Source organism: Danio rerio, chromosome 5 (assembly GCF_052040795.2).
Source record: "Danio rerio strain M-AB ecotype USA chromosome 5, GRCz13ab, whole genome shotgun sequence".
Lineage (NCBI taxonomy): Eukaryota > Metazoa > Chordata > Actinopteri > Cypriniformes > Danionidae > Danio > Danio rerio.
The window spans coordinates 23,698,585-23,712,855 of NC_141025.1; the positions used below are offsets into that span (position 1 = coordinate 23,698,585).

Sequence of the window (14,271 nt, forward strand, 5' to 3'; positions counted from 1 at the left end):
GCTCAGTGGCCAACCATGTGAGAGTTGCAGAGAGCCAGCTGTCGGCTGAATGATGTGCTGAACTGTTATCATATAGTTATGCCTTGTTTTATCCAGATTTTCGTTCTATGGCACCTTTAACATCAGCACAAAATGATTCATATTTTAAAAAACTGTTAATATTACTTAAACATGTAATTGTAAGACATTTAAAAAAAACAAGATGTAAAATTTGAGGCCCCTTACCAAATAGTTTATACTCTCCTGGATCTAATCGGACCCAAATATATTGTAATACTCAGATTATCCATAATCATGCCACTCTTGTGTTTCAGGGGTGATTTTAATAATTAATAATATAGTAAAATTCAGTCTAATCACTTCAGTACAGGTGATATCACACACGGAAAAACAGCTGCAGATCTGCTAGACTTGAGAAGTCTGTGTGAATCTGTTTCACTTACGAAGGCGACCTTCACGAGTTGTCAAACATATTCAGTTTTCCCGGCACGTAATCGGTTCAGCTTCTTCGGTGCAAGATTGAGATGAAGTCTGATGGACGGAAATAGTCAATGAGAGTTCATGAATGGAAATTGGCGAGCAAAACAAGTGCGACCTGATCAGTGTTGCGGAGAGTGGAAGAATAATTGAAACCGCGGAAACGAGCGCCTTTTGATTCACTGAAAGATTTTTAACGGGGTTTACGAGGGCAGCTCAATCAGAGATGCATTTTTGCACAGACACAATGAGGTCATTTTTAGACGAGACGGATCTGTCTGAGCGTTTTGTTTCTGAGCTGGAACATGAGGTTGAATTACTTTGCTTTTAAAGACAGCCAAACGAGGCCTGGCAGTGGGGCTTTGTTTTTTCTTCGTTATCTTTTAGAGTGTTATGAACTGTGTGAGGGGACTTAATGTTAGTCTGCAGGGATAACAGTTATTAAAGCACCTCCCTAATTGAGTTATAAATGACATAGTGGGGTCTGTACTCTGTCAGTCCACACACACACACACACACTTCTGACACAGACTCTCTCTGTCACTCTCCCTCACACACACACATTCTCAGAAATGCACTATTTTCTATTTGCAGATATCAGGAAAGGAAGGTCACTGCTAGACACTATTACAATTTTTCATTTTGCTCTTTCTCAAATTGATAGACGTTTTTTTTTCTTGGCACTGTTTCATGTTTACTACATTATTTGCTGCTTAGCTGTAGAAAGAATTAAATGGGATAGGTAAACAGATGAAAATTGACTCATCATTTACATTTGTTCTAAACATTAATAAGTTTGATTTTTTTGTTGAACACAAAATAAGATATTTTAAACAATGTTGGAAACTGGTAACCATTGACTTTCTTAGTGTAAAAAAATTTTATGGAAGTCAATGAAAAACAGTTTTTACCATTTCTTCATTCATTCATTTTCCTTCGGCTTAGTCCCTTTATTAATCAGGGGTTGTCACAGCAGACTGAATCACTAACTTATACAGCATATGTTTTTCGCATCGAATGCCCTTCCAACACCAACCCAACCCTGAGAAACACACCATACAACATGACAGTTTTCAATTTTGGGTGAACTATATGGTGGCCGAGAGAGCTTAACGTGCTGCAATTTAAGAAAACACATTTGATTACAAAATCCGCCAGCAAATTTAGAAAAGATCACAAATCCTGCTGCAAATCCTCACAACGCAAACACATTTTTAAAAACCATGCTGCATTTTCACACACTGCAAACAAATTAATAAAACACGCTGCATTTTCATGCAACACAAACAATTTAAGAAAACGCACTGCATTGTCTCATAACACTCAAAATATCAGAACACAACGGAAATGTTTCAAGTGGACCCAAAAACGTGATGGACGCCACTGTTTTGTGACTATTGCTCAGTGAAGTTGTAGGTGATCTTTAAAAGGTGAGTTTTTTGTTTGTTTTTTTAACATCCTCATTCCCTTGTCTTTTGTAATTTATTAGCCTAAATAACCATAACCTAAACAGTCGAGTCCGTCACGTTTTAGGGTCCTTTTGAACATTTTCATTGTGTTCAGTGCTATTTGAAAGTGTTGTGGGAAAATGCAGCGCGTTTTCTTAAATTGTTTGCGTTGTGAAAAAATCCAGCACGTCTTAGTAAATTGTTTGTGTGTAAGCAAATGCAGCACATCTTAGTAAATTGTTTGCATGTGAGAAAATGCAGTGCGTTTTTGTAAATTGTTTGCGTTGTGAGAAAATGCAGCGCGTTTTTTTAAAAAAGTGTTTGTGCTGTAAGGATTTGCAGCATGTGTGCTATCAAACGGAAGCTCTCTCGGCCACTGTAGAACTATCATTCATTTATTAATTTTCTTTTTGGCTCAGTCCCTTTATTAATCAGGAGTCACCACAGCAGAATGAACCACCAACTTATCCAGCATATGTTTTTATGCAGCGGATGCCCTTCCAGCTGGGAAATACTCACGCACTCTCATTTACACACATACACTACAGACAATTTAGCTTACCTAGTTGAAGAACTATCACTAAATGTAAAATGTAAATTAAATTTAAAAAAATATTAAAGTAACATACATTATTGTAGAAGTACAATTAGGATGTCAATACAAATCTTGCACAAAGGGGAAAATAATAAGGAGAAATTGTTATAAAATAGCAATTTTATTAAAAAAAACCTTATAAAATAAATTGTTATAAACAATTTATAAAGTTATAAAATAAATTGATGCTTAACTATAAATTAAATCATATCTAATAAAGTGTAATTAAATAAAAAATGCTAAATTAAATTAAGTACAAAACAGAAACAAGGATATATATACTGGATAAGGAAGTAGAACACATGGTACAAATAAAATGAGCATCAGAAAAATAGTAAGAATGTATTAGTGATACATCAAATTAAATACTAAATAAAACAAATAGACAAAAACTAAATAAAATAAAACAAAAAGATAATTAAAAATGAAGTTAATAATAAATAGCAAAATGATAAAGAGTCATGTATCGTAAAGATTTAGAGATTAATTGAGAAGAAAAGGGCAAAGAAAAAAGGCAGTTTGTCATTTTTAGTCTTCTTTTTTTTCAAATTGTCATGCATTTTTTCCTGCGTCTGATTCAGCTGTATTGCTAAACCATTTGCTCACTTGTTAGGCTATAATTAAAATAAAATAAAATAATTGAAATGGCAAACAGGAAAGGAGTCAGGGTAGTAGTGTTTATTAAAGGTTTTCGTTACAGAGATGAAGGCACTCGTTGTCCCTCATTTGGTAAACAAGCAAAGGCTTCCTGAGCTCACAGTCCTTGTGGTCCCCTCAAGGGCCGTTCAGACTGACAGCGATTTGTAGCGACAAAGCAACCGGAAGTCATTCATTTTCAATGAGCGCTGGTGATTTGAGGTGACATGAGCAGCAGAGACCTTTGGCGATGTAACGAAAGTTGAGCAGAGTTCAGCTCTATGCAAATGCACAATGACATAATATGAGCACCAATGACAGTGCAGACGATGGAGCTCATGTGATCCAACACTGATCAGTTGTGATGGTTTGAACACCTTCCTTTTGCACAGTTCGACAAATGTGGGGCATATATTCATGTCTTCAATAGATAGTATACTGAAAACAAATGTACTTTATAGGTTCATTTTTTCTGTGGTGCACTAGAGATGATGTGTTGTGTTTTTAGAATGAATCAATAATGACACTTTTCATTTTGAAATCTCTTATGTAATAATTGAATCATTTCTTTCCATAGTTTCTTTGTCGTATTTGGGTTGCACATAATCCTATGTAATTTAATATAGTTTATGATTTCTTTCGGAGCCCAAAAAAGTTATTTTGAAGATGAATTTCTCTCTCACACACACACTTTTGTCCATATTATGAAAATCAGATCATCCAAAAATGAAAGCATATAGAGGCAAAGCAAGACAGTATATTACATTACTTGCCAAACATTACTATCTTTAACTCACATTCCCCAGACTGTCATGAACACACTGAGGACATTTTAAAAGCCAATAATGTTGTAAATAATGTTCAGTTTCTTCAACAGATGGATGATTTTGCTTCATACGACTCAATGTATTGTCAGGAGCTGTTTGTTTTCATCAGTTCTTGTTTTCGTCTATTATTTGTTTTTGCAATATGGTGTCATTAAATTAGATATTTAACAGTTTGTTCAACACTCTCAGAAATAAAGGTACACGAGCTGTCACTGGGGTAGTACTTTTTCAAACGATACACATTTGTACTTGAAGGGTCCATATTGGTAGCTCAAAAGTATATGTTAGTACCTAAATTTTTTAAGATGAACACTTTCGTTCTTTTTAGGTCCTAATATGTACCCTCGAGGTATTAATATGGACCTTTTAGGTATAAAATTGGATCTTTTGAAAAGGTACCACTGCAGTGACAGCTTGCATGCCTTAATTTCTGAGAGTGTAGTTTTCGAGTCCGATTGGCTGAGAGGTCCTTCTAGCCGTTTGATATTCTACCAGAGTTTCACTATTTGCATCACTCTGCCTTCAGGATTGCTCAGAAAGAGTTTCATGCCACAACTGCATTCATTTCATGCATTGTAACTTTAAGAGGTTCTCAAAGATGTCATTTAGACATCAGATATGCAGTTTATGTATAAATATTGTGCCTGAAAATGAGTTTTGAGGATTTTGGAGATGCAAGATCCAGGGTATGGATAATATACCTGGGGTTGTTAATTTGGAATCTGTATAGTGGTTAAATATGATATTTAGTTTTGTGTATAGTATATCCGAAGTCCCTTTAGGGCAAGTCATTACACTCGGCGGCCATCTTTGAAACGCCTCTCGGGCATTCTGTCTGAATAGGGAAACATCAATTTGCCAAGCTTAACATTATATTACATATTTGGAACCACCAATAAAATTAAACAACAACTGGCTCATAAGTTTTTTTTCTAAACGTTCCAATCAAACAAAATTGAAATTTTTTTAGGTTGCCCAAGCTAATGTGCATGTGCACTCGAAAGTAACGAGATCACGACACCAACCTCATTCATGGCTATTCAACACATTGTCATCCTTTGTATAACAGATCTCGCTGCACTTCTGAACAAATCCACAACTTGGTCTTGATGGTGAATCTCTTCCAGAAATGACAGCGACTCTTTGTTTACAAGTTTGTGGGCGTCTGAGTAGTTGCTGTCATGTGATGTGCGTTTGACAGGACGGACTGTACCTTGCATTAATTTCATATAGATTACAAAACCAAAAAAACTTGTTTTCAGGTGCACTTGATTTATTTAAAATAACAGATTTCAAGCTTCATATATTTCTTGTGTCTGCGAAGCAAGTATTCACTGAGATTCCAGTACGTTTGTTGACCACCAAACTGTTCCCCCTCTTCCCCATTCAAAACTATATGAGTGACTTGTGTATTGTATTGTCTTTGGTATATCTAACAGTCAATATTTATTCTAGTTAATCTGTTATTTATTCCAGAGCAAACACTTGTGACTGAAAGCAAAAAAATGTCATATAATTTGCTTTCATTTTTTGCAGCTTTTGAACTGTCTGCCTGTCTATAATAGGTGTTGTTTAATAAATATTATTATTTAATAATAATTTGTACAATGACAGTGTTCAGCACAAGTATTTGCTAATATATAATAGGAAATACTAGCAACCTAATGTTCGCCTGTCTCAGTAATCAATATATTGACTTACTGTGCAATTCATGGACATGAAATCAATATTTTTTAAAGACCCAATATATTCCATCATGTTTACATAAAAATTAATGTCAAATTACAGAATCTAAATGACTTTAAAGGGATAGTTCACCAAAAAAATGAAAATATGCCCACTATTTAATATCCCTCAAATGGTTTCAAACCTTTGTGAGTTTTTTTTCTTGTGTTTAACACTAAAGAAGATATTTTGAAGAGAGCTTTAAACCTGAAACCATTGACCTTCAAAGTAGGAAAAACAACTATGAAAGTCAATGCTTACAGTTTCCAGCTTCAAAATTCAAAATATCCTCTTTAATATTCAACAGAAGACAGAAACTCATAAAGGTTTGAAGAGAGAATTTAAATTTGTGGGTGAACCATTAAGAATGAAATGTCTTTGTCATTTGGTAGTGTTTATATAACATTATTTGCAATATTATATGCTGTTCGATAATCATTATACATTCAGTAGCATAAAATATATCACAACAATTTCACAACAAAATCATAACAGGCCTTTACACCATAACAAACAGCAGCTTGTGATTTTTCTTATAAAAACTAATCTGTTTTTCAATCTCTCATAGGTAACATCTTTGTGGTGAGTCTTTCTGTGGCTGACCTGGTGGTGGCGCTATACCCCTACCCGTTAGCTCTGATCGCCATCTTTCACAATGACTGGACGATGGGCTCCCTGCACTGCCAGCTGAGTGGCTTTATAATGGGTCTGAGTGTGATCGGCTCAGTCTTCAACATCACAGCTATCGCCATCAACCGCTACTGCTACATCTGCCACAGTCTTCGCTACGACCGACTGTATTCACGCCGAAACACCTGCCTGTACCTGCTGCTCACCTGGATGCTCACTGCTTTAGCCACCGTCCCGAACTTCCTCGTAGGATCCTTAAAATATGACCCGCGGGTTTTCTCCTGCACCTTCACCCAGACAGCGAGCTCTTCTTATACAGTCTGTGTTGTTCTGATCCACTTCCTTGTCCCGTTGGGTGTGGTTTCTTTCTGCTATCTGCGCATCTGGACGTTGGTGATCAGGGTTAAAGGACGCGTGCGGCCCAATCCAAAAGTCAGAGCGGCTGATTTGAGGAATTTCCTGACAATGTTTGTGGTGTTTGTGCTATTCGCCGTGTGCTGGGCACCTCTAAACTTCATTGGACTAGCGGTGGCCATTAACCCCGCAAAAGTGGCGCCCAATATCCCGGAGTGGTTGTTCGTTACCAGCTACTTCATGGCGTATTTCAACAGTTGTCTGAATGCTGTGGTTTACGGATTACTCAATCAGAACTTCAGACAAGAGTACAAACTAATTCTTCGTGCTCTTTGCACACCGAGAGCGCTGTTTACAGACAGTTCCAGGTATAACACTGAAGCCATTAAGAGTAAACAGTCGCCAGCGGGAACGAATAACAATGTGAAAGAAGCCAATGCGTATAAAGGCGGAGTGACACACACTCTATTCTAGTAGATCGCTTCTTGTTTACCGAACAACCATAATATTATGGTGCAAGGGGGCTAAAGGTGCACAAGGTAAAATAAATTTACATATATTTACATATAACATTACATTTCCAAACAACATACACCCATGGAGTCTCATGAAGTAGTAATGGGCTGTAAGGAGAGCAGTTGGGGGTTTAGTGCCTTGGTCTAGGGCAGGAATTCTCAATCTTGCTCCTAGAGGTCAGCTGTCCTGCAGATTTTAGTTCCAAACCTAATCAGACACACCTGGGCTAGCTAATCAAGCTCTTACTAGGCATTTTAGAAACATCCTTGCAGGTGTGTTGAGGCAAGTTGGAGCTAAAATCTGCGAGAAACCAGACCTCCAGGACTGAGTTTGAGAACCCCTGCTCTAGGGAATCACCTAAGCCGTGGTATTAAGGTTGATATTTATTCACCCTCCCCGCTAACAATCACTGCTGGTGCCGGCACTTGAACCTGTGACCTTTGGATCCCAAATCCAACTCTTTAAAGGCCATAGCCGCCCCAAAATACGTTTTTATTTTCTTCCAAACCACTACATGGCACAAGAAGTCGCCGCAGCAATTTTCTGCAATAGACCTGATGCATGGAGCATTTTTTAAGCTAGGCTAAAAAGTTCCTGTGAAAGATTAATGTGACTTCAGTTTAAATTCCATGAGGTTCTTTTAACAGCATTGATAGTGTAATACTTTATTATAATCAGTATATAATCAGTTAAATAGACCTAAACATTAATTTGGTTGTTCAACTATCCAGTACTTCTTGTCTGGTGTAATTTCCACTCTAAATGTAGTCTCAATCAGGCCATGGCGTATTAGGCATGGGCAATGTGGGCAATCTTCCAGTGCAGCTCCACAGCCACCATCTCTCTTTTCCTTTCTCTCTTAAACATTTTACTCCCGCCCAACCACCCCACTCCATCACAAACACCTCCAATCCTACCCCTCATCCCCCACTCTACATCTCATAAATCACCCAAGGGCCATTGAAAGTAGAAATGCCACTGTGATCAGGCATTGTAGATCATTCATTTTCAACATAGCAGATCTTAAACACGCCAAGTTCATAAAGGCTGGCTTATTGTATTTAATAGTATCTGTGCATAAGCTCAGTTGAGCATGAGGAAAGTCTAGATGATCACTGGCATAATTTCCGATGACAACACAGTCAATTGATCTCTAGGTACAGTAGATGTATGTCTGTTTGAAGTTACTGCCAGCATTAAACCAGTCCTGTGATGTATTTCAACTGAAACAGGACTTTGAACAGACTGGGGTTTAAATTTAGCACTTATTCTCAACATCTCTTTAGCCCAGTTTATACTTAAGTTTACACTGAAAAAAGTGTTGCATGCAGAACTGTTGCAAACAATTTATTTGTGTTGAATTTAAACAATCAAATTCAATTGAATAATGTTCAACTTAATGTGTTTGTTTAAATTCAACACAATTAAATTGTTTCAAACCTCTTAACATAATAAAATTGAGTAAATCCAAGGAATCATCTTTGAATAATTTTTTCAGTGTACTTTATTAAGAGAAGAAATAGGCAGTAACACAAAATAAAATACCCATGGAGGTCCTTTGCGGAACTCAATACTACAAGCTAAACTCATGCACAACCGGTCTCTTCTTCTTCTTTTTGCCCACCAACCCTGGTCACAGCTATACCAAACTGGCCAATCACAGATCTTGCACTCCACATCATTTTTTTGTTCTGTGCAAAGGCTACACTGGATGATGCAGATGTATCAATTGGGCCTTGCTGCTCGTAAACTAATATTTGCAGAAAAGTGGTTAAAATATTCTGGCCAAGCCAAAAAACATACTTTAACTCTTTATATTTGGAGGCCCACAATTATAAATAGGCAGAAAATAATAAATCTTGTTTGATAAAAAAGCAAAATACAAACAAATACAATGAACAAAATGTATTTAATTTTAAACCTTAAATGCAGAAAACAAGGAAACTGCAAGAAAATGTAGCTAGGAATATCTTTTTCACAATATCATTCATAAGCTGCAACTGAATTTTAGGGCAGTATGGTGGAGCAGTGGGTAGCACAATCGCCTCACAGCAAGAAGGTTGCTGGTTCAAGCCCCGGCTGGGTCAGTTGGCATTTCTGTGTGGAGTTTGCATGTTCTCCCCGTGTTCGCATGGGTTTCCTCTGCATGCTCCGCATTCCCCCACAAGTCCATAAACATGTGGTATAGGTGAATGGGGTAAGCTAAATTGTCCGTAGTGTATGTGTGTGATTGAGAGTTTATGGATGTTTCCCAGTGATGGGTTGTAGCTGGAAGGGCATCCACTGCATAAAATATATGCTGTATATGTTGGCGGTTCATTCCACTGTGGTGACCCCAGATTAATAAAGGGACTAAGCTGAAAAGAAAATGAATGAACTGAATTTTAACATTAAGAATTATATAATTTTTTTTGTGTCAATATTATTTTTATGATACATACAGAATTACGTTGCCCTCTTTGAATAATGTTGACCTGTTTAAATCCCTTGCAGTCATCTATGATCATTATTTACCTGTAAGCTATTTTAAAAACACACCAATATTTTAACACCAGTATTCTAATGGCTGGTAAAAAAAAATCTGTCACTGTCTGGAATGTGTGACTTCACTATGGAGATTATTATTATGAATTGTTTATCATTTGTAGTACCGCAGCATACAGTCTCAGCATAGCACAGTGTGTTGTTTTGCTTCACAGTTTTTCATCAGACATCAGACATCAGGGTGTGTTCACACTTGGCAGGTTTTGGTTAGATTAAAACTACTGGTGCCGTTCATTTAAATAAGTGCGAGCGCTTCCATCCAAATGCTGGTGCGCACCAAACAAGCAGAGACTGCAGAAACATCCAAATATGCTCAGAACAGCATGTCACAAGATACAACCATAAAAAATGAAATGCTCATGGCATACCTGTTTTTATCTTTTCATTCCACTTCAGTGCAGGCATTGAAGAGCTTAATAGATCTATTTTGTCACATTTTATAAGCTATTCGTGACTTCTCTGATAAAAAAAGCCATTACACACTGGAAAAATGCTGCACACAATCGATTTGTGTTGGAAAGCATGAAGGAATTAAGTTAACTTAATAGTGTTCACAAATTTAAGGGGATTGGACATAAAACCATTAAGTTGTCCCAAAAAAACTCATTATTTTGTTAATTCATTCATTCATTTTTCTTTTGGCTTAGTCTCTATTTCAGAGGTCGCCACAGCGGAATGAAACGCCAACTATTCCAGCATATGTTTTATGCAGCAGATGCCCTTTCAGCTGCAACCCAGTACTGGGAAACACCTATACACACCCATTTGTACCTGATTTCACCAAGTAGGACATGTTCCTGGATTAACATCTATGTTGATCCTGGAACAACTTTCCAATCAGCCAATCATAATTAAGTGATGTGTTTACTGTTTATGTTAAGCTTAGGCTTATGGTTAGGTTTATGCACTTGATTATCCAACTATTATTCCCCTCTACTTTTTGAGAGTAATGTAGAGTTATGATTGGGTTTAGGGGTGGGGAATAAGTTTGGATTACATTTTCTAACAAAAATGATGTTCCATGATCAACATGGATGTTTATTTTGACTGCTATACCATCATAAAATAGTGAAAATAACCCATCAAAAAAGGCTTTTAAGACCAAGCGGAATCCTCTGTTGGGTGTAGCTTCGGTGTGACTTCAGCTAATTAGATTTGGCCAGTGCCATCTTACGCCACTGTATTCCTTTTAAATAGAGATAATATGTGACAAGTAACTTTTATCCTAAATCTTTTAATTATTATTATTTTTTTTTATTGAAATGGCTAAATTCCATGAAATATTGAAAATGCTGGCCAGTTTGTTATTTGCCTAATAAATGACAATTTATGGAGGAAGAAACCTGCAAATACAATAAAAAAATAAAAAAATGTATAAATAAATATCCCAATAAATAAATAAATGTAAGAAAAAGATCTACAAATTCCGACATAAATTGATATATAAGTAGTTAATAGTGCAGACAAATTCCACGAATGTTGGGGGAATTAGAAATTGCTAAACTGAAAGTTTATTTTCCCTCCTTTTAAACATTTATTTATTTCTTGAACGTAGTTCCGTATTTACTTTTTCTCAGGTCAACATGCTAATGAGAATGAATGAATAAATGTTCAACCTTCTTGCTGTTAGGCGATTGTGCTACCCATTGCGCTACCGTGACACATTTTCTAATGATTTATGATGTAATTAATGTGTATTTAAAAATATATATATATATACATATTTTTCACAATTATTTTTTCTAAATTGTTATGAAACATTTGGTGCATCAAACAGTGTGGTTATGATGACCATCAAACAAACCATTTCAGCTAATAATAGTGTTTAAAATGTCACTAAAATGCAGCCTTTAATCTCATAATTGAATAGAAAATGAGGCAATTGACTGCAAAAAGTTATCCCATTTTTGAGAAAAAAGAACCACCCTTTCAGCAGGCTAGCCACGGGCCTGGATGTTAATCCAGGATCGTATCGTACTTGGCAAAATCCTGACATGCCACACTCATACACTATGGCCAATTTAGTTCATCCATTTCATCTATAGTGCATGTCCTTGGACTGTGGGGTAAACTGGAGCACCTGGAGGAAACCCACATGCAAACTCCACAGTCAAATGCCAACTGGCCCAGCCGGGACTCAAACCAGCAACCTTCTTGCTGTGGGGCAACCGTACTAACCACTGAGCCACCGTGCCACCAAAGAATTTAGTTGTTTCAGCTTAATTTAAATAATTAGTTTGAACAAACAGCAAACCAGATTTTTTTTTTTGTTTGAGTGCATGCACATGCTAGCATCTGTCTCCACAAAAAATAGGTCATAAAGAGTTCATGATGTTTTTCTCTAGAGTTTTGGTTTTAAAAATGAAACCAGGAGTAAATGTATCATATTTGGACCAAACCAAATTAAGCAAAGGAACCAAACTATACACGCAGGAGTGATAGCTAAATGATTTCAGTACTGCTTCCACAAAACATCTTGTTCTATCAACAAAAAGCACTTTTTCATTAAGGTGTGCCTTTATCCCCTTTGTACCCTATCATTTACTTCAATGTAGTCAATGTGAGGCTGTTAAACTGGTATTTTTTACAGAATGAGCTGCCGCCTGCCACTTCAGGTGTTTTGTTTCAGCTTGAGACTTGAGCTAACAAACTGAAAATAAGACTATTGCAGACTGTGTGCTCAAGAGGTCCTATAGAGATTGACTGATACCATGGCAACTAAAACTGAAAAAGACATCCTGATTCTCTGTGTGCTCTGGGTAAATTGTTTGTATATCGAGTTATAGGTGCTTTGTATATAAGGAAGTGTGTCTCCAATTAATTGACTGGAAATGTGTGTTTTTTTACAATAATATCAAAGGAAAATAAGACTGACACTCACATACACTGTAAAAAAATCCATTATTTTACTCTTTTTTTTTTTTTCCCGTCAGCTGGAGTGCTGAAATTTTTTTTAAATAATGGCCGTTAAATTACACACATTTATTGTAAAAGTAACGGATGTTAAATTACAGACATGTCCTTATATTGTAATTTCCGTGATATATCCAGCTGCAGACTTACTGACCCACACACATTTCATCACACACAATCCAGGACTAACGATCTAGACAGGGGCGAACCATATATGGTCAATAACGGATCAGGAGCATTATCGCCACCTACTGTATTTCACAAATATGGCGATCGAGACCGTCTGTGAACAGTATAGAGTTTGCCAATTCTGTCATTTTTTCATTATTATTTTGTAACTATTATTTTAACTATTATTATTTTGTAACTATTATCTGTGCAGCTCTAGTTCTCATACTATATAAATAAATATAATAAGTTAAAACAGTAATGACTATTATTTGATTAAGCAAATAAATACTATTCAATCACTAGAGTAATAAATGAGCTATATCACACAAGTAGCAGTGTGATGTGGCTGTATATCGGCACTGGTGGGAGGCATGCGTTGGCACGAGGCTGCAGGCTGGGTGCTTTAGCATCCCACCAGTGACGATATACAGCCACATCACACTGCTACTCATGTGGTATTGCATTTATACAACAGTTCAATTGCATAATTGTGTATGTAAAAAAAGAAAATTGAGCTCAAGGAGTCTAAAAACTCTTTGGTATAAGGGACTACTTTCTTCTTAATTGGTTCACCATTCGCCATATTTGTGAATACACTATTGTCTATTGTGTACACTATTCATTAACAATATATATATAAAAATATACTGATGATGAGGACCGAGAAGACATTAATAACATTAATATCCGTTTTAACCAATTATAGTTCACCCGTCTGCTGGATTGTGTGTGCTGAAACATGTGTGGATCTGTGGATTTGCAGCTGGATATTATTAAAATTTCCAGTAAATTTCTGTAATTTACCGTTATTTTACGGCAAATGTTTGTGATTTACTTGTATTTTATGGCAAATGTCTGTAATTTAACGGCTGTTATTTTACGTATTTTCTGGCACGCAGCTGCCGAAAAAAACTGTAAAATTACCAAGGGTGTAGAATTAGCAAGGACAAAGGGTGTGTGTCCCCATCAATACCCACAGATTATTAAAATGTCCCCTCCAATAGTTTAATCACCTCCAAAATTAAAAAATGCTTTGTGGAAATTTTCCAGTCAGGCTTATACTGTGCATGACTCCGGTGAGAGATGGACATAAGCAGCCATGTCCACCATAATAGTAACCATGAATGTGCAATTAGTAAAAGATTTGAGTTTGGCCTCCATACGATTATAGAAAAACAACAGTCAAATTAGGTCTCCACCAATATCAAAAGCAAATCTACAACAGCTTTTATTACAGTGTAGTCACACACAAAACACACTCTTTTAATGTAGATAAACTGGTGTGTTTTTACTTTTACATCAAAAAATTATTTCAGTGAACTCTTTTTGATATCGACTTCATGTTCTGTGTTTCCCTACAACCTGAGAGGGCATTTCCAATCTGAGTGGTCTGCATGCAGTGGTGCTGAGAACTAAACTATGCCTTTTATCTCTC

General features: G+C 36.5%; 1 protein-coding gene and 1 long non-coding RNA gene across 3 annotated transcripts in view; one reads left to right on the forward strand and one right to left on the reverse strand.

Moving 5' to 3' along the window:
- The window catches only part of mtnr1c (melatonin receptor 1C), a 50,147-nt gene extending 38,701 nt beyond the window's left edge, over window positions 1–11,446 (forward strand). Inside the window, exon 2 of one of the 2 annotated variants that reach the window (XM_087251238.1) lies at window positions 6,277–11,446. In XM_087251238.1, the coding sequence (XP_087107364.1) occupies window positions 6,375–7,166 (792 nt within the window). In that variant the 5' untranslated portion in view covers window positions 6,277–6,374 and the 3' untranslated portion in view covers window positions 7,167–11,446. 2 annotated transcript variants of the gene reach the window in all.
- A 289-nt stretch (window positions 11,447–11,735) lies between these two features.
- On the reverse strand, window positions 11,736–14,271 carry LOC147843948 (uncharacterized). The gene is made up of 2 exons (XR_015491160.1): window positions 13,266–14,271; window positions 11,736–13,152 (listed from the first exon to the last, which is right to left on the reverse strand). It is a non-coding gene; the product is annotated as an uncharacterized LOC147843948 (long non-coding RNA).